Source organism: Zootoca vivipara, chromosome 2 (genome assembly GCF_963506605.1).
Source record: "Zootoca vivipara chromosome 2, rZooViv1.1, whole genome shotgun sequence".
Classification (NCBI taxonomy): domain Eukaryota; kingdom Metazoa; phylum Chordata; class Lepidosauria; order Squamata; family Lacertidae; genus Zootoca; species Zootoca vivipara.
In genome coordinates this window covers 42,598,306-42,625,142 of record NC_083277.1, presented here as the reverse complement: position 1 = coordinate 42,625,142, position 26,837 = coordinate 42,598,306, and the positions used below count along the sequence as shown (strand labels likewise).

At 39.6% G+C, this 26,837-nt stretch overlaps 1 protein-coding gene across 20 annotated transcripts in view; it reads left to right on the top strand.

The window, feature by feature from the left end:
- Nucleotides 1-23,817, top strand: part of SLMAP (sarcolemma associated protein) — an 88,027-nt gene extending 64,210 nt beyond the window's left edge. For 7 of the 20 annotated variants that reach the window (XM_035106391.2, XM_035106382.2, XM_035106394.2 and 4 more), the window contains 9 exons: nucleotides 1,462-1,542; nucleotides 1,759-1,818; nucleotides 4,001-4,126; nucleotides 4,722-4,796; nucleotides 6,206-6,526; nucleotides 7,470-7,587; nucleotides 10,337-10,508; nucleotides 16,369-16,503; nucleotides 22,068-23,817. In XM_035106391.2, coding sequence (XP_034962282.1) covers nucleotides 1,462-1,542; nucleotides 1,759-1,818; nucleotides 4,001-4,126; nucleotides 4,722-4,796; nucleotides 6,206-6,526; nucleotides 7,470-7,587; nucleotides 10,337-10,508; nucleotides 16,369-16,503; nucleotides 22,068-22,157 — 1,178 coding nt within the window. In that variant the 3' untranslated portion in view covers nucleotides 22,158-23,817. Of the gene's footprint in view, nucleotides 1-1,461; nucleotides 1,543-1,758; nucleotides 1,819-4,000; nucleotides 4,127-4,721; nucleotides 4,797-6,205; nucleotides 6,527-7,469; nucleotides 7,588-10,336; nucleotides 10,509-16,368; nucleotides 16,504-20,872; nucleotides 20,963-22,067 lie in introns of all 20 variants that reach the window. The other 13 variants (XM_035106390.2, XM_035106393.2, XM_035106386.2 and 10 more) reach the window with 5 other exon arrangements.
- The last annotated feature ends 3,020 nt before the right edge of the window (nucleotides 23,818-26,837 follow it).

Below are 26,837 nucleotides of genomic sequence, written 5' to 3'. Positions count from 1 at the left end.
CTTTATTGATTATGGGTGTAGAGAGGTATTGGCTTAGGCATTGGATCTAACCAACTATATCCGACTCCAGCCCATTGTGCTGGCAGTCAGTGAAGGGTTAACGACCATTGGGTGAGCCCTGTGATGCAGATCAGCTAGGAACTCACCCTGGGGCCACCGATAGGGGGCGTGCCTTAGGCCCTCACTTTCCACGGCTTCGGACATGGCCACGCCCCCGGACTCCTTAAGGGAGTACCCTTCAGCATTTTGGGGGAGGTGATGGCAGCAACCTCCCCCCCCCCTCACCGTTACCTTTCAGAGATAATAAACCGAAGCGGCTGGGGGCAGGAACCGAGAGACTGAGCCCTGGCCGCGCTCTCACTTAAGTAAGAGAGCCACGCCCCTCTCGGACGTCCAGATTGGACGTCCCAGCATGTGAAGGGCTCATGGATGCCCGCAACCTCCCCTCCTGCTATGCCGGAAGGGACTTTGTCCACAGCTGCACCTGGATCTGATAAAAAAAGACGAGAGAGCTGTGTGCCATGCCTAAATTGATTGCAGAACTTTGCACAACCTCTCCCAGCATCTTCATGTAGCTCTTGAACAACATGGGAACAAAATGGAGCCTTGTGGAACACCATAGCACAAGTACCATGGCACCAAATTGCAGCATTCCCAGCCAGATGGGTGCTGAGCACAATGTCCCCAGTCCCCATCATGTGATCAGTTATATCCAAACCAGCTGAAATAGCCAGAAGAATAAATAAGCAATACAATGGCAGTATAGAAAATGAACACAACTGAGCCCCCCAGCTTTTCCATACTGTCCCCAACTTTTGGTCAGTCCTAGGGGCTTCAGACATTTGAAGCTTTGCTAGATATATAAATGTGTGAAAAGGACAGAAATTTCAAGGTTCAGCAAGACTTCTTGGATGTAGAAATATAATGTTTTTAAATTGTTACATAGTGGAGGTTTTTAAAAAGTCATACTACTGTTTTTTATGAAGCATCTTATTGTGCAAATGTTTTTCCTTACCCAGTGTAACTTGCTACAAAGCAGCGTTCATTCCTAATAGCTCTTTTCTTTCTACCGTGTCACAGTATCTGTATTGTTCTGGAAATGGTTTTCTGAGTCTCTCTCTCCTGATTTGATCCCAGAATTAGTGAACAAAGCAACTAACTTTACACTGGGTTCCAGCTGGCCAGAGAACAACTTTCAAACAAAAGGCTGAACTACACATGAGGCAACTGCATCCTGTGTTGGATTGTTTAGTATTAAATATGTGACCTGAGGATATTTAATCCAGTTGGGAACAGGAGTGCAAAGGCATAAGAAAACATTGGTTTTCAACGACTGTGATTTTTGTTTGTTTTCACCTCTGAGCTTTTATCAGGCAAAAATACAGCTTGAATTGGTGTTAAAAATATTTTTTGAGATACGTGTATACTTTAATGTAGGCAAATTTTAATTTTATTTTACAGAAAATCAAGCAAAAGCTAAAGAAGCCGAACTATCAGACACTCTTAGCCCAAGCAAGGAGAAAAGCAGTGACGACACTACAGGTACAATTGGAGCATAAGTTTAAGTGTACATTTATGTCAATGAGTACTCAGAAGAGGATTTCTAAAAAAGGGAGGGCTATTTAAAGTTTAGATAAAACTGTTTACATACTTAATTTTGTTCAGATGAGTTTTTCAGTGTTGCCGCAGTGTTGAATGACCTAGCTATTCGTGTAATTTGTTTCTCAGAATGCTAAAATAACTTACTTTCTCATTTAGATGCTCAGATGGAGGACCATGAACTAAATGAACCCATTGCTAAAGTAGCCCTCTTAAAAGGTAAATTTACTTTCTTCTTCATGTTTCAGATGGTATTTGTCAGGATTTTTTGGTGTAATATGCAAATATTTTAGTATTGGGTAACAATTTTATTTACAGTTAATGTTTTTTATTGCTCTTGCTGATGCCTCCACTGATGTATGTTCAATGCGCAACTTCGAATCCTGTGCATGTTTTCCAGAAGTAAGCCCCACTAAGTTCAGTGCGGCTTACTCCAGTGTAGCTGTGCATAGGATTGTATCCTTAGGCATAGTTTAGAATTTATATATTCTTGGTTTGTAGATGAGCACATTTTCTCCTACAGTTGCTGAGATTAACTAGATTCCTTTTAGCGTCCCTGTAAAAAACTGTGTGCAGATTTTAGTTAATGCTATGAAGTCCTTTCTACTTAGGAGGCATGCTTCTGAATTTTTCATTTTCTCATATCTTTGTCAACAAAACTGCTTATCAGGATGTCCTTTGGGGCACCAGATGAAATAATGAACTGCAAGACTTATTTCATTTAAAATAAACACCCAAGTGACTGTTAGTAATTTATGTATAAACCCGACATAAAATGAAAACAGAGAAATCAGAAACAGAAAACCTTCTTTTTGTTTCCTGTGTATCATGATGTATGGATGAATTTAATTCAAGGCAATTTTGTATCAGCAAGGGGAAAATATCAGTTCAAATAACATTTAAATCAGGTTTACCATTTTGTACCGTTTCTGAACACCTACTCATTAAAATACAGTGACAAAACAGCAGGCTCTGCCTAAGTTCGCAGGTGCTGCTCCTTGTCATCCACACACATACTGAAAAAACCACATTAATAATTGCTCAGTTTTAGGATTCAGAAATTTGAAAGCATCAGGTGAATTCATACCTCTGTCTATCAGGAAAGAACACCCTAAAACACTCTACTTGTTTATATATATGGCTAATCAACAATGCTCAGAGGTTTGCACTGGTTGCCGATCTGCTACCGGTGTTACTATTAGTCATAGAATCATAGAATTGTAGAGTTGGAAGGGATCCCAAGGGTCATCTAGTCCAATCCCCCGCAATGCAGGAATCCTGTCCACAGCCATCCCTGGGTGGGCTTGAACCACGAACCTTTTGGTTAAGAGCCAGACACACTGGCCCACTGTGGCATTGAATGTTGTCTTTAAAGCCCTTAACAATTTGGGACCAGATTATCTATGATAATCTATTGATAATCAGGAAGGCACCTTCACTGTATTCTTTTCAGCACCTGCTGAAAACATCCTTATTTAGACAAGCCTGCCCAGATGTTTAGAAAGTTTCTATGAGTTTTCATCTGTTTTAGTCTACTCTGTTGTGGTTTTAGATTATGTTATTCAGCTATGATTGAAAAGAAAATAAGCAATATTCTTGGATATGCCTTTGGAATACTTTCTGAACCTGTCATTTAGTGCATCCCGATTTCTCGCCCACAACTTTCTCCTTATCAAAGTTTGACACATTTTGTGTGTAAAGACTGACTTATTCAAAATACAGACAAATAGAAGCCTTGGAGCTGGCAAGCAGCAATAGCCAAGAGAGAAGTGTACAGCTCAGATTGTAAAAGCTTTTGGCTAGGACAGAATTATTTACTGCAGGTACCAGGACATTCTGGAAATGCATGAACGATGGGTGCAGTTTGGGCCAAGATGTCTCCCAACTTGACTACACCCCTCTCTCACAACTAAAAGATCTGATGTGCCTAGGAGTTAGCGATTCCACTGCTTTCTGCCTATAGAAGGGTATGTAGAAGGGGAAGCCAAGGATATCCCCTTGGCCTTACTTGCCTTCTAGTAGGTATCTGGTGTGCTGAATACGCCATTCTTCTAGAAAAAAATTAATAATGAAAGAATAAAATTAGCATCTGCAGTGAAATGCCAAATCGCTTTGAGTGTATTTATGAAGTGTTGCTCATATTTGAAATGTTGCCACAACAGAATATGTTGTGACTTGAATTGCCTGCCTACATTATTCATGCGGATTTAAACTTTATTCTTGCATGCAGGGCTAGAGTGTATTGATATTTGACTTCCTAACAATGTTTTAATTTATCGCCTAACCTTTCTCTAATGCAATGAGTAGCTGACTAATTTTGCATGACTCTTTTAAGATCCTGTCTTCGCAGCGTAATGGAAATTTGCTAGAACTGATACTTTAAAGGAAAATGTTCTTTTAGCAGATGAATTGCAGGGTGCACAATCTGAAACTGAGACTAAACAAGAAATTCAGCAGCTGCGCAAGGAACTGGTTGAAGCCCAAGAGCTAGCTAAAACAAGTAAACAAAAATGCTTTGAATTGCAAGGTGAGATGAAGATTCATTTAAATCTGCAGAGTACCCAGGAAATCATATGCCCAAGTACTTTAGTGACCAAACAGATAGTTAAATCTATTTAGTCTAACAGTTGTTATTAAGATACATGCATAGGGCATTTTTATGCTCTCCATATGATGGAGGGGTAAAAAATAACAACACAATCATACACACATCTGCTCAGAAGTAAGTCCCATGGAGTTGCTTGAAGCTACACTCCTATACCTGGGAACAAGCCCCACTGAACTCAATGGAGACTACTTCTGAGTAAACATGTATAGGATTGAACTATAAATTTGAATGTTTAATTTAAGCAGTGGAAATAAATAAGCCTTTTTTATAGTCCTTTTCATTTTGTTCCATAACATGGTAATATCATGGATGCATTGAAGGGAAGCAGTTTTTTTAAAAAAGCTTTAATAAAATGTATTAACAGCTAGCAGTGTAACATGATTATTTAAATATTTTGATTTACTTACATTGACTCTGACATTATTTTAATGAGCTACTAAAAACTAATTTCTAATGTTTTCCAAATGGTAAGTATAATGGAGCAAAACTTCAGATCCTGTCATTATACTTACAGCAATGTTAGAAGAAGAGAGAAAAGCTTATCGACTGCAAGCTGAAGAATCCACCAAGCAAATCCAAGTTCTCCAAGGTATAACACCCTTGATGCAAAAAGATTTAGTAGAAAAGATGCAGATGATGCATTTGAATATGGCAAGGACATTACCAGAGTTTTGTTTCACTTTTAAAGAACTTCAGTTAAGGATTACATTCAAACTTGTGGTTCTTGTATGAAACTCTGATAAGTTTCGGAGGTTCTCCACCTCTGCTTTAAACCAAAGTGGATTTGTCGCCGGTACAGACAACATGACAACCCAAAATTCAGGGAAAGTGAAACTAAATTCTGTTGAGATTATGAATACGTTCCCCCCCCCCAAATTTAAACAGCATTTTTTAATATACTCCAGCAGCCACTTTTGATTTGTTGCAGGAGATGAGATCAGCTGCGCTGCTGCTGGAACAAACAAGGAACTACTGTTTTGCTTTTAAAAAAATAGCACTGTTAAGGAGTATGGGTTGGTGTAGGTTAACAGCTCCTATTCCTTTCTGAGAGTGGAGGTGAGAGGATGTTATACAAGCCCCTGTAGCCTCTCCTTCCATCATTCTGTTGCCAGCAGGCTTTGGCTACCCAGTCATTTCCTCAGAATTTCAAGCAGACTGTCCAGGACTCCCATCCACCTGTATAAAGAGCAGGCAAGCAGTACATTTTTAGCTATATGGTCAAGAAGATAGAGCTTAAGATGCAGACATTCCAGAATTAGAGCAACGCTGGGACAACTTTATGAACCAGGCAGGATGAGATCTGTCTGACAGCTTGCCCAATTCTGCATTGTGTGCCAAAAGATTAATTGACCTTGGTTTCCAATTTGTCTAAATACTTAAAACATAAAACTGAATCTAATCTAGGAATGATGTTTTCATGAGATGATAGAAGTGTTGCAATTAAATCATTGGCCTAGTTTGTACATAACACTAAACTAGTTTATGTACTGAATTTATATACCACCCTATGCCCACAGTTTATCACTGTGCACATCAGCGAAAAGGAACCTGAGCAAAATCTCAGACTCACATGCTTGTCTTTCTCATCTGGGAGGATTTTGACAGAGTTCAGTTACCTTTTGTCAAAACGTGGCTTGTGTTACAGACAAGCCAGAAATGCTGAATTAAAAACATTGTCCCTGATTCATATTATTACAACAAACCAGGGTTAATGGAAAGTGGATCAAAAATTCTGCCGAAATACTTTCCCAGGCCATATTTGCTCAGGCTTATTCTTGTTTGTACATGTAGCACTAAGCCATGGTTTAGCGTTACATGTAAGCATAGCCAGTCTGTTTGCAGCCGGGTTCTTACACCCATCTTTTTTTGTTTTCTTAACTTTTTAAAAGTAAAGTGCTAAAGTTCAGTCACCTTCCATTTATAGAGCTCCACATGGCTGACATGAATTTGCCTACCCAACCTCCTTAAGAAAATCTGATTTCTTGTAAATGTTTACAGCTCAGCTGCATCAGCTGCAGGAAGATATTGAATGTCTTCGTGAGAAAAAGGAGAGTGAAATCTCCAGTACTCGAAATGAGTTGCTTAGTGCTCAGAGTGAGATGCTGTTACTGCAACAAGTGGCCGAGAAGGCTGCATCTGAAAGGGAAACAGATGTTGCTGCTTTACAAGAAGAGCTTCAGAAAGTAAGGGCTGAGCTTGAGCGGTGGCGCAAAGAGGCTTCAGAATACGAGAAAGAAATAATCAGTCTGCAAGCCAGTTTTCAACTACGATGTCAGCAGTGTGAGGATCAGCAGAAAGAGGAGGCCACCCGGTTGCAAGGTATGGCACTAGATGGACCTCTTAGTTTGATCTAGCAAGAATATGCCTATAGTCCTTTGTCCTTTGCACTTTAAATGGTGCATATAAGTTTAGGGGCTTCTGCAGTCCACTGATGCAGCAAGGTGAAGATATGTGACTGTGACAGAATTTAGTCTCTAGTAGACTTTGGTTCAGCAGTGACCAGTGGGATCTGTCTGTACAGCTATGCTATGCAGACACTTTATCTGGAATCCCTGAAAACATCTTAAAGGTTTGGCAAGCTATAGCAACAGGTTTGTAGCGTAGCAGCCTTCCTTTAACTATAAATATCACCCTTGAAATATCCTGACTCCCAACTGCTGTTGGTTGGGTTGAACCATTGCAAGAAATCAAAACTGATGAAATGCTACTGAAACTTTATAATGTAATATTTGGAAACAAGGCACCAGAGCACCAGCTTATACAATATATAGCACCTAACTGTGTTGTGACATTGTACTACAGTGTTAATGTTGCATGCGTATAAAGCTGCACCAACAAAATGGGCTATTGTTTTGTGCTAATTACTTACTGTGAGATTTCTTTTTTTTTTTAAACATAACCACATCCAACTGGCCTCTCCAGAATTATTTCATTCAATCTGTGCTAATTGCACTGATGAGTGTTTTTCAAAATGTATTCAAGCTTCTAATTGTTTGCCTCGATCAAACAAATGCTATCTCTCAACTCAGAATGATCTGTTTCCATGACTAAAGGTAAAGGGACCCCTGACCATTAGGTCCAGTCGTGACCGACTCTGGGGTTGTGGCTCTCATCTCGCGTTATTGGCCGAGGGAGCCGGCGTACAGCTTCCAGGTCATGTGGCCAGATATTTTAGAATAATTGCAGACATTACTCGGAAGACCTTTGAAGATCCTAATTTTCAGTCCACTTTAACGGGTAACATAGCATTACTTGCTTGTAGGTGAACTTGAAAAGTTGAGAGAGGAGTGGACTGTTCTTGAAACCGAATGCCTTTCATTAAAGAAGGAGAACTCTTTGCTTGCATGTGAACTTCAGCGACAGGAGAAGGAGCTCCATAAGTAAGTGCTGCTGAATCTAATGGTCCATAAGATGTTGGATGGGTGAATCACAGTCTTACCATATTGGGCACAAATTTTGAAAATGTATTTTAAATGAAAATAAGACTTCCCCCCTTCAAGTGGCAGTATTCGCAACACCCTGCACTGTTTCTTTCAGCAGATTTGGTCCAGAGTCATTTAGTACATCTGAAGCGCTAGACAATTTTTGCTTAGGAATTCCCAGTGAGCTGCCGTATTCTGAAGAGAAATAGAAAAGTGTACTATTGGTGTCAAGTCCTTTCTCTCCAACCCCCCTCCCCAAACTTCAAACAGTTTAAGAAAAAAATAAAAAAAACTCCTTCCAGTAGCACCTTAGAGACCAACTAAGTTTGTCATGGGTATGAGCTTTCGTGTGCATGCATACCTATGACAAACTTAGTTGGTCTCTAAGGTGCTACTGGAAGGAAATTTTTTTATTTTTTGTTTTGACTATGTCAGACCAACACGTCTACCTACCTGTAACAAATTTAAAGCACGTATGGGCAAACTCGGCTCTCCACATGTTTTGTGACTACAACTCCCATCACCCCTAGCTAACAGGACCAGGATCACTGATAGCTAAGAGATTGGTCCTTCCACTATCAAAAGCCCTCACCATTCAATGAACTGAGCATTGAAAATGAAGAACCATTAGGACAGGCTGTGAAATAATAAAAAGCTTTCAATGGACACAGTGATTTTTGGAATTTTCTGAATTCCATGAAACTTTCATCAAGAATTTTCTAACTACTCTTGTGGTCAGGGTTGTTGTTGTTATTTATTTTTCTTCTCTCCCTTTTTGGAGCTTCTGGAAATTATTATGTAAGATAATAACATAAAGAGGCAGGAGGGAATGTTGAAGGATAGAAGTTGAGTGGAAGCTAATACGTTTTCATTTTCATTTAAAACTTTTAAGTTTAAAATACTCATTAGTAGCAGGATTCAAAGATGTGTTTTGATTTTGGAAAATGCTGACTAAGATACATCTGAACTGATAAAATGGAATGCATTTGAATGCCAGTTTGCAAATAATGTGAAGGTCACTTTGTATAAATATTTTCCGTATGACTCCCCCCACCCCTCCCCGCTACATTACTTAAAGGTCATAGCATATGTAGCCTTGGCTACATTTTAGAGAATTGCCAGACTAATTCCATGCTTGGCAGTCTCCAGCTGCTGCACTGAATCAGAAGCGGGATGGTCTTCCATTGCAAGCAAGACATCAAAAGCCCTACTGGGCATAGAAGAAGCCCTTTACAGGGCCTAAAGTAGTTTTCTTGGTTGCTTCACTTGTGTTGCAGAGACCTCATATTCTTTACCATGACTTAATACTCTCTCTTTTTTAACATTGGAAAGATTAGCTACGTTGTGGTATGTTTTCATTATCTACCATTAAAATTCATTTATAAACAGTAGGCCTTGCAACAAAATACTGCAATGTAGCTTCACCTCCAAACAAGAGTACTCTGTTCTATCCTCTTAAACCAGGGTCTTCCACTTCCCTGTTTTTCTTTTCGAACTTGACCATAAGCTTTCCATGGCTTCTGGACAGTTCTTGCTCATCTTCACATTAGGCTCTATTTTGGAAGGATGGGGTCTTGTACTTATGTAAACTGTGGTTGTCCCAAGCGTGTTGCTGTTTGCTTCCTTTTTCCAGCCGCCCTTTGTTGGCAACATTCCTGTTGGCACTCACCACCTGTGTTTGCTGTTAGAGGAAGTTATAATTATTTATGTGTTGCCGGGACACCTTCCAAATGTTGGTAATATATAAGGAAGATGATTGTAAATAAAGGTTTTAGTTAAATAGGCAGGTGAATGCCAGCTCTGGTTTCTGTTCTCAGCTTGTTTAATTTTATTTGAACATTGGGCTGGTTTGCACATAAACCCTAAACCAGGCATCCCCAAACTGCGGCCCTTCAGATGTTTTGGCCTACAACTCCCATGATCCCTAGCTAACAGGACCAGTGGTCGGGGAAGATGGGAATTGTAGTCCAAAACATCTGGAGGGCTGAAGTCTGGGGATGCCTGCCCTAAACCATGGCTTAGCATGATGTGAACAAGCCTTGGATTCTTACACTCTTCTTTTCCTTCAGTGAAGCCACAAGGAAGAAACCAAAAGCTTCCACTTCCATTTTAGATTACTCACTAATTAATATGTAATCTAAACCGTAAAGTGCCATTAATCTTCAGTGTAGCTAATTGAAACAACTCAGCTTCATGAATTGTGGTTTAAAGTTGATTTGTTTCAACTAACCATTCTTAATATTAATCACAGTTTGTCCAGATTCAGAAGGGCATTAAAATGTGCCTAATCTAAAACTGGAGCAGAACCTTCCAGATTCTTCCATATGATAGCACTAGAGGAGCGGGGGTGCATGAATCTGAGGCTCACTACAATTCATTCTCATAACACTAAACTATGGTTTAGTATAATGTCCAAAGCATTCCATTATCTATATTTTTATTTTGGTGTTGTGTCAATTAAAAAACATTTATTTTTCTTTCTTGAAACGTGCAGCTTGAAACTTCATTATGCATTTGTTATGGAACTTTCTATGCTGTATGCCAAAGGATCAGTACTGTTTTAAGTTACAGGGATACTGTCGATGCGTAGTGTTGCACATGTTATAAAGTGCTTGATTCTGAGGAGGGGAAATAGATGACATGTTGATTAAATTTGTTTCTAAACATGTAGTATTCCTTTGGGGTTTGCCCTTCTTTTCTTTCGCAGCTCTCAACAGCAGAGTTTAGCACTTAACAGTGACCTGAGTGTTCTTGAGCTGACTCGAAAGGAGCTTGAAAATAAAATGGGGTCTTTGAAAGAGCAACATCAGCGAGATGCAGCTAGTCTAAAAACCCTTCTTAATGAAGCAGAGAATCAAGCTAAGGATGTTCAAAATGAGGTAGGTATCAAGAAATTCAAGTTCATCTTTATTACTACTTTGTATGTCTGAAAACAATTGTTCTGGATTCCATCCACCCTGTGGGGACCCTGACTGTCGTTCTCTCCTGCCCCAACAACAGCATTCTCCCCTTAGCTGCATTTGGATGTAACACAAAGCTACAGTTTAGCTCTGGGTTCCTTCTCCTCTGTTCCTACTGCAAGGAAGGGACAGAAAGTTTTTGCATCCATTTTGATTATTCATAGTAACTCATTTCACCCAATTTAAGAATTGTGGTTAGTGTGAACTGGTCTAGGTATACAAGCCAAGGTATACACCACGGTTTTAAGTTGGGTTTCCCTAAACCATAGTTAACACTAACCACAATGTAGACGTAACACTAACTGTGGTGAGCTGGAAATGGAAGCAAAAGCCTCCATTCTCCTCCTTGTGGCTGAGGGGAGAAGAGGGAAGTGGGGAGCATGCAAGCCCTGCAGCTCATGCAGGTATGAACAAGGCCTTTTGGAGACAGACAGAACTAAAGATCCTGCCCTTTGGCAACAAAAGGCTCATAGAGTTGCTTACAACTCACTACAAACTGGACAATCCCTGCCTTTAGAGGTAAAGCCCTTCTTTCCCTCTTGACTTCTGTTAGGGCAAATATGAAGATGCACCTGTGAACCTAATTGAGAAGTGTCCACATTGATGATGTTTTATATTTACAGCATCAGGTTAAAGATTTGAGAATTGCCTGGTAGTGGTTGATGCCCTGTGTAGCGAAGTCCATAATAAAAATGGCACACAGTTCACCTCATGATAACTGTGCCACATTCAAAGTGAACCTGGGCACTGAGCCTCCTCCCGTTTCCAACTTTTGTAGAGAGTGAGTGGAGGAGAGTAAGAACGAATTCATATTATTCCTTTATTCTCTGCACTGAAGAGCTTAGGCATATTAGATCCTGAGGGAGGCTTTGAACTTTGTGATAGAAATTCAGCTTTCTGTAAAGATTAAAGCGTTCAAATTGGTTTTGTAGTCAAGGCAATCATTTCCCTTAATGCACAATTAAGGTGAGTGTCTTTTAAAAAAAATAGCATTTGAGCTTGCTAGAAAGCGCATAAAGTAAGGATTAAAAGCCTTCCAGAAAGTGCCTCATGCACAAACAATGGAGGTGATGAACCTTCAGTAGCTGTTTTGTTTCTTCATTAACATTACTAGGAAAGCATTGGTTGACCATTTCCATTGCACTTTTTGATCCCTTCCCTTGTTAGCATTTCAGTTGCCATCTGAATGCCATTTTCATATTTATTTTGTAGTTGGGAGTAATGGGGCTGTATATTTTGCCAACATTTTGGCTTTCAAAGTTCACTAATACAGTGGTGTTACTTAGTTGTAGTGGACACTATATATGCTTTTGCAGAGAAAGCTTTTGTTTCTACATGGAATTCAGAACACTCTGTTTATCTCCTTTTTAAAACCTCGAGGGGTGTGGGTGGGTGTGCTATAATATATAATAAGATCCATAATTTGGGGCCTTAGCACTACAATGAACTGTGGTGGATTTCACATACTTGCCATAAGGTTTCTTTAAAATGGGATTCTGTACTACTCTGGGTAAATATGTTTTTGGCCACTGAAAAGAGAAATGCCTTTCCTGGTAGGAAGTTATCTTTCAGTTTTGGTGCTCTTGGGTTACATTTTGATGGAGAAGCTTGATTCGAAATTGTGTAGTACTTTATAAAGAAAACTACAGAACTTTGTGACATAAAAGATTTATCTGAGTAGACCCACAAAAATTAACGAACCTAGGTTAATATTAAGCCTACTCAGGGTAAACCCAGTGAAGTTGATGGATAAGACTAATTTAAGTTCATTAATTTTAACATGTCTACTCTGAGTAGGACTTATCGATAGTTGGGAACAGCCCTAAGCTTTTTTTTTTTAAGTGTGACATTCTCTTTCCTAATAAAATAAAAAAAATCCTTCCAGCAGCACCTTGTTGTTGTTTAGTCGTTTAGTCGTGTCCGACTCTTCGTGACCCCATGGACCATAGCACGCCAGGCACTCCTGTCTTGCACTGCCTCCCGCAGTTTGGTCAAACTCATGTTCGTAGCTTCGAGAACACTGTCCAACCATCTTGTCCTCTGACGTCCCCTTCTCCTAGTGCCCTCAATCTTTCCCAACATCAGGGTCTTTTCCAAGGATTCTTCTCTTCTCATGAGGTGGCCAAAGTATTGGAGCCTCAGCTTCACGATCTGTCCTTCCAGGGAGCACTCAGGGCTGATTTCCTTAAGAATGGATAGGTTTGATCTTCTTGCAGTCCATGGGACTCTCAACAGTCTCCTCCAGCACCATAATTCAAAAGCATCAATTCTTCGGCGATCAGCCTTCTTTATGGTCCAGCTCTCACTTCCATACATCACTACTGGGAAAACCATAGCTTTAACTATACGGACCTTTGTCGGCAAGGTGATGTCTCTGCTTTTTAAGATGCTGTCTAGGTTTGTCATTGCTTTTCTCCCAAGAAGCAGGCATCTTTTAATTTTGTGACTGCTGTCACCATCTGCAGTGATCAAGGAGCCCAAGAAGGTGAAATCTCTCACTGCCTCCATTTCTTCCCCTTCTATTTGCCAGGAGGTGATGGGACCAGTGGCCATGATCTTGGTTTTTTTGATGTTGAGCTTCAGACCATATTTTGCGCTCTCCTCTTTCACCCTCATTAAAAGGTTCTTTAATTCCTCCTTGCTTTCTGCCATCAAGGTTGTGTCATCTGCATATCTGAGGTTGTTGATATTTCTTCCGGCAATCTTAATTCCGGCTTGGGATTCATCTAGTCCAGCCTTTCGCATGATGAATTCTGCATATAAGTTAAATAAGCAGGGAGACAATATACAACCTTGTCGTACTCCTTTCCCAATTTTGAACCACTCAGTTGTTCCATATCCAGTTCTAACTGTAGCTTCTTGTCCCACATAGAGATTTCTCAGGAGACAGATGAGGTGATCAGGCACTCCCATTTCTTTAAGAACTTGCCATAGTTTGCTGTGATCGACACAGTCAAAGGCTTTTGCGTAGTCAATGAAGCAGAAGTAGACGTTTTTCTGGAACTCTCTAGCTTTCTCCATAATCCAGCGCATGTTTGCTATTTGGTCTCTGGTTCCTCTGCCCTTTCGAAATCCAGCTTGCACTTCTGGGAGTTCTCGGTCCACATACTGCTTAAGCCTGCCTTGTAGAATTTTAAGCATAACCTTGCTAGCGTGTGAAATGAGCGCAATTGTGCGGTAGTTGGAGCATTCTTTGGCAGCACCTTAGAGACCAATTAAGTTTGTCATTGGTATGAGATTTCGTGTGCATGCACACTTCTTCAGATACAACGGAAGCTCATACCAATGACCAACTTAGTTGGTCTCTAAGGTGCTGCTGGAAGGAATTTTTTTATTTTGTTTCAACTATGTCAAACCAACATGGCTACCTACCTGTAACTATTCTCTTTCCATATATGGAAAACTTATCTCCTGCCCATGTCTCTCCTTCCATGACACTGTTCCTCTCTGATCTTCTCTTACTATGCTTATGGTCCTTAAAGGTAGATAGTTGTACTGAATTTGCTGATGTGTTAAATTTCTCTTATTTTGGAAAAAATGTTGAAAACAAATAGTAAACACCTAACAGGCTTTCAATGTGATTCAAGTTTTGCAGATGGTGGAATTGATTTTGTGCCATACTTAAATTTACAACGCAAGGCAGTTTATAAAACTCCCGATAAAAACATTTGAAAAGTTTGGGGACTGGGGAAAGGAAGTGCATTGTTACTTACTTTGTGGCCATTCAGTGCATTCCATTCCCACAAGCCACAAAACCCAAAGCAGAGCCTGTGCTGGTTAGCTGCCCATCTGCATGGGAAAAAGGTGTGTTTATCCAAAGACTGAATGTTGAGCTAATGTGTGATACATTACCTAAGATGTGATGTTCGTGTAGTTACTGACCCACACTCCCATACTTCTTTTTCTGTTCCTGAGACAGAAACAGTCTAACTCATCCTATCTTGTTTTTTGTAGTTGGTTGCAGACTTAGGGTTGGTGGCACACCAGTAAAGCAGGGCTGGGCAACCTTCTTGGCTCCATGGGCCAAATCTGTGGACCAAATTTGACTTGTGGGTGGGCCCATACCCTGTCAATGACATAATGCCATTATATCACATCACATGATTGCCAGGTGGGCACCTCTGCCCACCTCTCGAAATCCTTTGCATGGGGTTTCCAAGTGCCCAACTTCTAACTGGGAAGCTGCAGCACCTTCAAAACATCTAGAGTCTCAAATGGAAGTTGGGGGTCTTTTAAAGCCCTTTGCGAAAACTCTCTTTGAAGCATCCCCATACACTTCCTTTAAGGGGGGGTGGAGAGAAGAAGCTCCTCTTCCCTGCTGGCACCTGCATGCCTGTTTGCTTGAAGGAAAAACACTGAGCTGCTTCAAAGAATGCTTTTGCAAAGGGCTTTAACTTCCTACCATCAGCTGATCAAATCTTGCTGCCTTGGCTGTGCAATCCTGTTTCCAGTTGGGAGCAGGTTGCGCAGCCAATGCAGGGTTAATTTCTTTCCTGACATCACAATGACATCAGCTGCTGGGCAGGTGTGAGTAGTTTGGAGAGGATAGCCTTACAGGTCAAAACTGGCACCATTCTGACAATATTTTTTGTAATAAAATGGTGGCAATTTATCTGGAATAAGTTATAAACTTTTTCAGATGAGCTGAAAAGCATCGGCTGGAAAAATGGTCTTAATTGTCTCACTGGTTGTCTTCAGTTTTTGCTTTGGGAGTGGCTGTATTTTTATCAAATTAGGCATGAGCTTTTCTCTGGTGGAAAGAATTTGGATGACATTTCTGGAAGGATGTCTAATAAAATGGTAATACATGCAGCTTTTGATCTAGAATAAAAAATTTGTTGCACCATTTCTAAAGCCACATCCCAAAAGGAAAAACATTTAAACCAAATGACATATGCCATGGTCTAGAATTTTCAGCAGAAAAGCCTCATGGACAGCTAGATTTTATATTTAGAGAATTTGAATAGTGTTTCACATCTTGAGCAGGTGCTGTTATTAATTTCACGCAATGTGAAAATTCTTGTATAAAAAGCTTTAATTTAGATAAATGAATATTTTCTAGCATGGAATAACTTGTAAAGTACAAAATTAAATATGAAACAAAGGTTTATATAGAGAGTTGTAAGTATCTAGTGGAAAGGAGCAAAACTGTAATACAGGCACCATGCATAAAGAGAACACATTTCAGTGCTCAGTTTTATTAGAGGAATGATAACAGGATTCAGTATTGCAGCAAACCTGTAGCTGCCAAACCCTCTTCCATCTCCTGTCTCCCACACATAAAACAGATTACATGACATGATTGCATTCCCCCACTGCTGGGAAAGGAGCAGGAAATGCTGGGTCTAGTTCTGACATGTATTGTGCTTTGACACTTTCCCTCTCACCTTTAGAAAACAACAACAAAACACCAGTGATAACAAGATAAACCTTATTCTAAAATTAGGGGGGGGGGCGTTATTGAGGGGATTAAATGAGGAGAGGAGAAAACCATGACAGCCACCTTGAGCTCCTTGCAGGAAAAGGGGGACTATAAATGCAATCAATCAATCAATCAATCAATCTTAGTGCACGGGAATGAACACGGATCCACAGTTTTACTTTTTCCTGAACTTGATTTCAGTATAGCAAAAACTAATTTGCTGCCCTGCCCAAAAGATGCATATTAATATCCATGTAGTATTTTATTGAAAAGCATAGGCACATCTCCCAAAGCTACTTTAACCTCTTAAATCTAGTTTAAATGGGTCTGTAGTATATGTGTTTTCTTTGCCTTTAGTATGAAAAGACACAGACCATACTCTCAGAGCTGAAGTCGAAGTTTGAAATCACTGAGCAGGAAAAGCAATCAATCACAGATGAACTCAAACAGTGTAAAGACAACCTGAAGCTGCTACAAGAAAAAGGAAATCATGTAAGTCTGTATAACACGTGTGCCAGATTTTTGTTATTTTATTTCCACCGCGAGATTACCAGCCATGCCTGATGAAGGTTTGGAAAAAGCATTTTGTGAAGTTGTAGGAAGTTCACGAAATCAGTGGCCCATGAACTTCTCCCGCCCAATACAATCAAATGGAGCAACTCTAATATTGGGGGTGGGTTGCTACATTCCATAGGGGAAAACTGACCTGGAAATACTTTCCCCATTTAGATTTTAATCTGAAGGGGAGAATAATTCTGAGGCTGTAGTGAGTCCCAAAGTTCTTTTCTGAGCCTGGATTTGAAGAGCCTTTGCCAGAATCTCTATTCATTTCATCCTTTGAAATATTCAACCCTTACAAAACTAGCAATTTGGCCAGTGGAGAGATTCCATTACCCATAATTATTCAAGCATTTGCTTCAGAAAACGTTTGTTAATCAGGACAAGATACCTAACATAAAAAGAAGCAGAGACTGAGAGAACAGCATTTTCCATTCACCAGCTGTACTTCAGCGAATGCCTTCTTGAATGGCAGTTTCTGCTTCTCGGGCAAATAAAGGAGTGTCATTCAGACTTCTGTTGACTTTGAGGGGAGCAGAACTTAGATCTACATAGTATTCTCTACAGCAACTAGAATGATTATTAAATATAATTATCCTAATATAACCCAATAATCTGCTATAACAGATCAGTGATATATGAAGTCTTTCCACTGCAACAGTTATAGAATCAACGGCGTTGTTGTCGCTTGCTGTGGGTCTGAGTATATCTAGTAGAACTATAGGGAAAGAAGTTGGATGCCCTGTTAATCTGCAGTATGATGAATATTTCTTGGTAGCAGTGCTTATTGTCTTTCTAGTAAAATGCATTCTCAAATCAACTTAAATATATATATTTGTAAAAGTTCTGTAAATGCACCTGAGAATACATTAAAGACCAATAGAATACAATAAGTGTATCAACAGCTAAAAGAAACTTCATCTGCTATCTTCATCTTCTACCTTTGTCTTAAAATGTTTTCATGTGTAGAGGAATAAATGTGAAAAATATTGTGCCGATATGTTGGAATGCAGAATCTGAGTAGAGTTAGTCTCTTACTCATGGATTTTCACTACAGAATCAACATGAATTTTACTTTCAGTAATAAACATGCTTTGCCTGATTCAGTCAAATGAGAAGATTGAGTGGGTGTGAACATTCCAAATAAAGGGCCCGTTGCTGGGAGATTCCAGGACATTTTGATGGCAGCTCTTGCTCACCCTTTTTGAGCAGAAAAATATCTATCCAACTTGGCAATATACAAAGGCTTTGAAATAATAATAAAACAGTACTGACTGCCATATTCCCTAATCACTAAATTATTAGAAATAGGGACTGAGAAGAGTTATGTATGCAGGTGGTTGGTGATTCAGATACGGGGTGAGTGAGGAGTTGACATTCTTGTACTTTACTGGAGAACCTCACACCCAAATGGATTTACTGTTATTTTTCAACCTTTCAGGTTGACAAAGGTATTTTCCTGTTATTTTCCCTTTGAGATGTTTTATTATTTATTAAATGTACAGTTGTACCTCCAGTTATGAATGGGATCCATTCTGGAGGCCTGGCTGTATCCCGAAAACTTCATAACTGGAGGCACCCTTCTGTGTGCAGCACGATTGAGCGCTTCTGCGCATGCACGCACAGCAAAACCCGGAAGTACACTTCCGGGTTTGCCACAACCGTAACCCGAAGATTCTGTAACCTGGAAGTTACGTAGCACGAGATACCGCTGTATATACTGCCCTTCATCCAAAGATCACAGCAAAAAGAAGAAGAAAGAGAAAAGGAAAAAATACATATTATAACAACAACAAAAACCAATAATCATCCTCCCACAGACACACTTAAAAGGCCATAGCTTGTTTTATCAGCCAAAGGCCTGATTATAGGGGAACATTTTGTCTCATGCCTAAAGATATGTAGTGAAGGCACCAGGTGAGCCTTCCTGGGGAGAGCATTCTACAGACGGAAACCACCACAGAAAAGGCTTGTTCTTATGTTGCCACCCTCTGGACCTCTCGTGGAGGAGGCAGACAAAGAAGGGCCTCAGATAATGATCACAGGGCCTGGGTAGGTTCATATGGGGAGAGGTGGTCCTTGAGGTATTGCTGTCCTGAGCTATTTAAGGCTTCATGGGTCAAAACCAGCACTTGTTTTTGTTTTTGCTATGCTGCCCCCTTTCCGCTTCATAGGCCATCTTTCATTTCTTTTTTTTTATTTCCCTCACTTTTCTTTTTTTCTTGGCAAGCAAGCAAATTTGATGTATTGGCTTCAAAGTGTAATAATATTATATCAACAAAATAATTAAAAGCAAAATAAAATAACCCCAGCACTTTGCATTGGGCCTGGATGTACTCTAAGGCTGGAGTAAGAAACCTTTTTGGGATGGAGGAAAGCTGCCACAGGTGTAGTTGTGAGGCGGGCACATTTCAGTTGTTTGTGTGGCTAAATCAGGTACAATCATACACCCTTAGAAAACTTGCACACGTATGCACCTGGTTCCCATGGAAACAGAAGCATATATTTCGTTCTTAAATGCACTCATTTGCCAGATGTTTTTTCAACAAAATGTCTTGAGATAGCCACATGTAACTAGACGTCAATCCTGTGACCCTTTGGATTTGTGGAAGCCATGCTTTTTACCCTGTGCTGACTTCCACCTGTGCTACACCACACCTCACCCACTCACATACATGCCAGTTGCCACATTCTCTGTCCCGCCTAGGAGCACTTTTTATGCTCACTCACAGTATGTTGCACTTGGATAGTAGAAGCCAGTCTGAGCTGAGGTGAGCATGTGCTTGCTGGGGCATGAGTAAAAATTTGCTATGGCCTCAAAAGGTCACATGAATTGTCCCTCATTTAAGTTGCCTTAATATTTTGGCTTCATTCTTACCAGAGTACATTAGAAACAAGTATAAGAAATATGGTGTAGAATACATAAATTAGTAAATGTGTAAATAGCTGAAATTATTATTTGTGTTCAGTTGAATTTCTATAAATAAGCTTGTTTTATGTTGATCCCGATAGGGGAAATAATAGTTTCCATAAAATAATAAGAAAATGCTGTGCTTCCAACAGTCCCTAATATTAAAATTCTAGCATATGGAAAACCTTCCTTCCGCACTGCCCTTAAGCGTGGGGTTGAACAGCATGGTCTCCACCTTGTCTTTTTCATAACATTTGGATGGACCATATAGGGAGAGATAACATTCATTCTCTGCTGACAAGAGATAGGTTGCAGTGCATATTGAATCACTTCTTTCACTGCCTGTGATTCTGAACACCATGTACGTAGGGGATTCCCATTTTAGTAACTGAGAAATAAACACCCCACTGTGCCCATTTACCTCAGGCCTTGGTGTGTCAGAGCTCATGATGAAGTTGCCGTATCATAAACAGCAGAGTGTTGGGGGGATTTGACTGCTAAAACTCATTACTATAGCCCCAAGTCACATTGAGTAGTTATTTCTTGTTTTGGAATCTGCTTCAGGTGAGCAAGTGCTTGAGGGGCTTGGGACCCAGTGACCATAGTAGAGGAAGCTAATATGAATGTATTTGTGACATATCAGGGCACACAGCACTGAAAGTTGCTCTTTTGCCTACTGAAATGTGATCTACGTGGCCTGAGGTTTGGTCCACAAAAGGGTCTTATCAAAGCCCTGCTATGCGGAGAAAACCCCAAAAAGATTTGTGTGTTCTTCACAAGTGAAAGCACTTGCCTTTCAGTATACATTTCCCCCCTATATGTAGGCGATACCAGGATAGGAAGCACTTTTTACGAAGCGTCCAACATAAAATAATTTTTTCTGCAGAGTTTGCATTCTGTTAAAAATGCAAGTCTGATGCAGATGGGAAAGGGAAAGATGGATTTTGTTTTTTGAACAAGGTAATTTTAAATGGCTGTGTATCCAGATGGATTAATAATTCTGATTGGTATTTGAAGCTCCTGAATATTCTGTTGAATATGATTTGAACTTCTAGAATTACATAAAGCACAATTGCACTCTGTCTTCTAGGGAACCCTCCTGAAATGCAGTAAGAGTAAGGTTTATTTTGCCCTAAAATATTACATTCTGTAAGATTAAAAAGAGCTTCCTTAAGAGAAGAAATGCTTTGTTGTTCAATATCCATGTTTACTTTGTACAGTGGTGTACTAACTTTGTATACCAGACTAGCTGTGTCTTCTTGTTAGATGTCTTTAGTGCTTCAGTTGAAACAAAACTTGATCTTTGAGCTCTCCCCCTATCTAAATAATCTTTACCTATTTGATTATTTTATAGCACAAAAATGATTTTAATATCCCTTCCCTTCCCTTTAGCCTTCCATATTACCACCCGTCCCAGCCGTATTCATCGGCCTAATCCTGGCTTTCCTGTTTTGGTGTTACAACCCATTGTGGTAGAGAAAGGTACTACAAGCACTATTCAGTCCATGTATGTTCGTCCCTCTCACCTGTTTGTGCCATTTTTGTAAGATAGTGCATGGTGAAAAACAGGTATTGGTTTACCTGATGCAAATCCTTCATTTAATAAGTCGTTGTGTGTGATAGTGGCAAACCAAAAAGCAAACAAACTAATCATTTAACATCTGTCTTGTTTTCCTTGTGCTAGTGCTAACAGTGTCCTGTTGTAACCTACTTGTTTCTGACTGTGCTTCTTCTAACACACATTTGTCTTTTGTAAAATGCCGCAGAGTTAGGGCCTGGAAGAAAACCTAACTGCTTAATGACACTAAACAAATGAGGAGTTTGCATATTTGAATCTGGTCCCTTATTTCCTTTTTACCCTCCACTAATTCAGAAATTTCTCTCTGGATTTGAATGCCTTTAACTTTTCTCCCTGTTGTGGTGAAGAAGATGCTGGGTGGGTGGGGAATGAATGGACAAGGTGTGGGCAACAGATGGTGGGTTTGCATTTCCAGTTCTTGCAGTGATGGATACTATCTTCCCAAATGCATTCTGTAAGACTCACCACCCTCCGTGTGGAATTATATTCTTCAGAAGGGTCATAATTTAAGGTGGGATGAAGAATATACACGTTAAGATTAGCACGTGCTACATTTCAGAACTGCTTTAAACCTAGACAATAAAAGTTTAATGCGTTGTTAATTGTAAACTGATGAACTTCTGCAGATGCTTTGCACAATGTTCTGGAGGAGGTCTAACAGCTCATGATTTGGCATGGCCTGCATTTATCTTGGCACAAGCATCAAATGCAGTTATCAGATTAAAAAAATTCAGAAAGGTTTGATAGGAAGTGTTCGGTTAAGGGATGAATTGATGCATCTGCAAAAGCTAATGATGTCACTTCATGGAGACTTAACATCCATTGAAATTCCTTCACTTAGATGAACTTTGTTTAACCCCTTGACGCCCAGTCAAAAAAAAAAATCAAAACCACGAACAGATGGGAAACCTTCTAGGGACTTCCAGGAACTTGAAGGGGCTAACTAATTAGTGTCCACTGAAACAAATGAGATATTGATTATTTTCCCTTTTTTTTCTCCCTACACAGAGACAATGGCCTTGGATGCCTGTGATGGCAGCTTTGGTCGCTGTGACAGCCATGGTGCTGTACCCAGGCCTAACCAGAGCTTCTCCATGAGAACTGTTGTTGAATCCATACACCGTCCTCCCTTTAGAAGCTGGCATCATTCACATACTGGGGGAAAGACAGATTCATCATGTTCCTTTTTTTTTTTTTTACCTCTTAGTACCGCAGAGTTTGGCTTCAGGGCAGCAGTTAGGGTCATTGCTTTAAACTGTACAAAATGTATCTGTCTATAAAGAGGGAATAAAATTATGACTTCATTCTGTCGTGAGCAATATTGTTGCTCACAACTTCATGTAATTCTTAAGATAGTGTTTTGGAGTTCTAAATACTGTTTTGGTGGCCTAAAGTAGGCTTCTTGGTACCAAATTATTTATGATGGTTAGGTGTGTGGATATTTTACTTAAGAATCTGATTGCCAGATTGAAAGCAATGCATTTCTCTCCCCACCCCCCCACCCCAATTTGGACACCCATGCCAAATATCCTTTAATACTTGGAAGCAGATGCAGTGTGCTCAGTGCCTTTCAGTTTGACTTTATTTGTACATGAACATACCATTATTATTTTTTACTTGCTGTGAGTCACTGAGCTATTGGGAACAATTTTATTTTTTCCAAGTCTTCTGACAGAAACAAGTATTTTTCTTCAGTAAAGGTCCTATTTTATTGATGACTTGGGAACTGGTATAATTCATTGTCAGCCTTAAAGAGCTCTAGAAGAAACTGAACGGACATCATCGGTCTAGAATGTTTTTGTGTGCAGGTGTGTGCATGTGTGTGCCTGAGTGAACTAAGGTTTTTCTGGGAGCAAAATCTTGATTTTTCTGATGGACATAGTGCAGTGATCCAATTTTTAGTTTGAATGTAATTTATTAAATCTCATGTATATAGACACTATAAAACACAACATATTTTCGCACATATCACATTATAGAAATGATTTTTCCAGTCACTTATTATCAAAACCAAGCTGGGGAAGTAATATTTGTCTCTTTAAACTGTGTTTTCATTGGCATAATTTCATTATTATGTGAAGTGCTCAAGTGCTTCTATTGTTAGGGGAAGGAAGAAGACACAATCCGAAATGGGCAATCCTTCTGGAAGGTAGAATAATCTAATTGGTCCTCTATGCAACAACTTAAGATGAAAGAATGTGCTATCAATGATTAGCAGCTTTATGTCACACTTTATATGGCCTTAATATTAATGTTTCCAGTAAGCATTGACTTGCGAATAGGGGTATGTAATTAAAACCTGAATAAAGTGCTAGCTTGCACTGCTCAACAGCTCTGTCAGTTAAGGTCTGTATTAATATACAAATAATGGCACAGTGAAATGTTTCAGCTGATTCATAGGAAGACTTATCTCAGCAAAAAAATTAGTTGGTTCAAAGGATTTAATGGCAATCAGCAGATCTAGTTAAATATTTAAATAGAGTTTTTAGTTAATAATTTGCCTTTGAGGTGTTGAGGGTCACTTTTCTTTAAAGGTTCTGTCTTAAACTATTTGGGATTTGTTAATGGGAGGATCATTTAGAATTAAGGGAATGTTAGTCCACAGACTCTTAGAAAATGTTGTTTTTGTTCATTTCATTCTTTTCATTTGCAGGAAACTGTAACACCCACCCACACGCACACACACATGCCAGTGGTACTCAGTACCTCTTGTATATAGGTTATTGCAAATATTATTCTGAAAATGCTTAACTTCAGAATTACATTTTTAAAAGTAAATAATTGTTTTAAATCTATTTTGTAAAGATATAAAAAAACAATAGAATTTCTGGAGTACAGATTGAACTATTTGCACTAACACACATGATGTGCATGATTTAATAAAATAACTTTACTCTCCCTATAAATGTTTGTGTTGAATCTCATTTGACATCCATAGATTTTTGATAAGTTTGTTGTGCACTAGAGAATGAAGAAATCCTTTTATGAGCAATGATTACATTATATCTGGTAGCCGTGAATATGAAAAATGCATTATCCTTTGCTGCATTACCTTAATGCCTGTTTTTAAGATTGACAATAAATGCTTCTGGTGGGGTATACATACAGATTACTGGCATATCACAAAGCCATGAGGTTGCATCAGCATCACAACCGTGTTTTGCTGACATAGTTATTTGCTGCAGATGTTAAGGAAGATACCAGACACCTCAGGGTATCCACTGTCCTTGTCCCTCTGTAGCCCTAAGAAACAGGCAACTTTATATGGTTACAAAGATGGTGTTGCCAAACATGGCAGCCCTGTATCGAGTCTTCTACCAGCTCCAGTCTGCCATGTCTCGTACAACTTACCCCATGTCCTGGTGCTATTACAATGTGCATTTCCTATCTATAGATATGCTTGTATGAGCTAATATTGAGGCAAAGCTGTGTTCATCAAGTTTCTGCAGTACAGTGGTACCTCTACTTACGAATTTAATGCGTTCCGAACGCACATTTGTAAGTCGAAAAAAATTGTAAGTCGAATCCCATAGGAATGCACTGGGAGAAAACATTCGTAAGTCGAAGCAACCCTATCTAAAAATTCGTAAGTAGAAAACATCCTATCTAAACTGCATCCAAGATGGCGGACAGAGCTCCATTCGGAAGTAGAAACATTTGTAAGTAGAGTTATTCGTAAGTAGAGGTACCACTGTACAGTAGTTGTATTTGCACTCTTAAGCACACAGAACTTCACTCAGATTGTTAAGCAGTCTGCTGAACAAGTATGGAAGTTGGAATACACCATCTCAATAAAAGACTATATGGAACTTATATACACCTTTCGGGTGTTTCTGAAAATAAGAGTTTGACAGGCTGTTCTTGCAATTCTCTTTGCAAATGTACACTGAGAAAAACCCAATTTCCAGAAGCTTTTTAAAAAAAGTGTGTAGACACTGAAACTGTCCTGAATTGCAGTTGCTCTTTGGATGGTATTCTGTTAGACCACAGTGTTTTTTGAATAACCTTGGATTTGAGTTTCTGCTGCACTGCCCAGTTAACTACAGATAAATTGGTATGACCTACAATGATACAAAGGACTGCCCCCCCCCAAAAAAATTGAATGCTTCTATTTATTCAGGATTTATTTTACAATTCGGCCAAAATACTGGTGCTTATGTTCAAAGGCTTGATTCATCAGCATATATGTAAGAGGGAACCTTGTGAATTAGTAGGACCACGGTATCATTCTTCCTCATCTTGTTTCTCATTCAAGACTGTCCCTGGATTAATTTTGTGTGTTTATCATCCCCTGAGATAATACGGCTCCAGCCAGCTCTGTAGCAAGATCTGTTTTGTATCAATGGCATCTCAAATTATATTCAGCTTAATTAAAACAAAACAGAACAAAACAAAACACTGAGCCACCTGAAGACCTTTTATCAAAGCTTTGGTATTGAAATAGCCCTTTTGTTTTTCTTAGCCACAGAGCAATCTCATTTGTAATATAGAAGACATCCACAAATGTTGAGATGATCAGACACCTGCACAAAATGGGAGCCTTGAGTGGCAATGATATGGGGAGAGGAGTGGGAGAGGAGCCCAGTGGATTTGTGTAACTAGGGTTGCACATCCCTATATTGACTTACCCCTTTTCTCTGCTTCTTCAGCCTTTATTGGTCAAAAACGGAATACGTAAAAGTGAACAACTAATGAGAGAGCATGCAGTATTAATTGTTAAGAGAATTTAACTCTTGAAGCGGGTTGCAGTATGCCAAAAATTGGGGTGGGGTTGTACCCTGTTTTCCTTCCCTCTGTATGTGTGTGTAGGCTCAGTTGTAATTGGGACTTTTTTTTCCAACCGGAAATTGCCGGAACTCAGTTCCGGCACCTCAGGTGGGCACCATTGCCATTATTAGAGAACAAGGGAGGCGTTCATGGTAAGTTCCAGCACTTCTTTTTCTAGAGAAATAGAACTGGTTATAATCAACCTTCCTCATGTATTCCTGTCTGATAGTTTTTGATCTCACACATTTTTGGGCACTGTGCTTTTGCATGAGAGCATGGCCTCTGAAAACAGTTGACAGGTATGTGCCATGGATCCCCTGGGTGGGTTACCAATTGGGAACCACTGGCTTATAGGATAGCATCTGGCATAACATTGGTGTTATATAAATGCTCAATAGTAATAATCCTACCATAAAATGCTTGTACAAAAATATATGTTACAATGATTCAGTGTATCAATTCCCCTGATATCTTTGGGAATTTTTTTAAAAATAAAATGCAAGTACTATCACATCATACTTGCTGCATTCTTGAGAATGGTCCAGTGTTAGCATGACCATTTGCAGAGGTGCTAATGTTTTGGTTCCCCCCCCCCCCCCCCCGTTGCTGAAACTTCAGGTTCTGCTAGTTGGGCTCATTCACTTTGTCATAGTGGTCATCATATTCACATCATTTTCATTTTCATTCACATAGTTTGGTTAATCTTTATTCCTGCATGCTGGCATAAGGGTTTCTGGAAGGAGTTGCTCCATTCAAAGAAAAAAACTGGCAAATACTAGAGAAGACAGTTGAATTAGTCATCTTAAATTCATATCCTTTCCTTCTGTGATCATGAAGACCAAGCAATGTGACGCACAAGGATGGATGGCTACCGTACTTGTATTGAAATTTGTATTTTGTGGGAAATCGTCCGGTAACCGTGCTTCAAAGCTGAGATTCTACCCCTTCCAAGCAAAATCTGAGGCAAGTGAGGCTACATAGGAACGAGAATGCTTCTTTTATGTTGGTTAT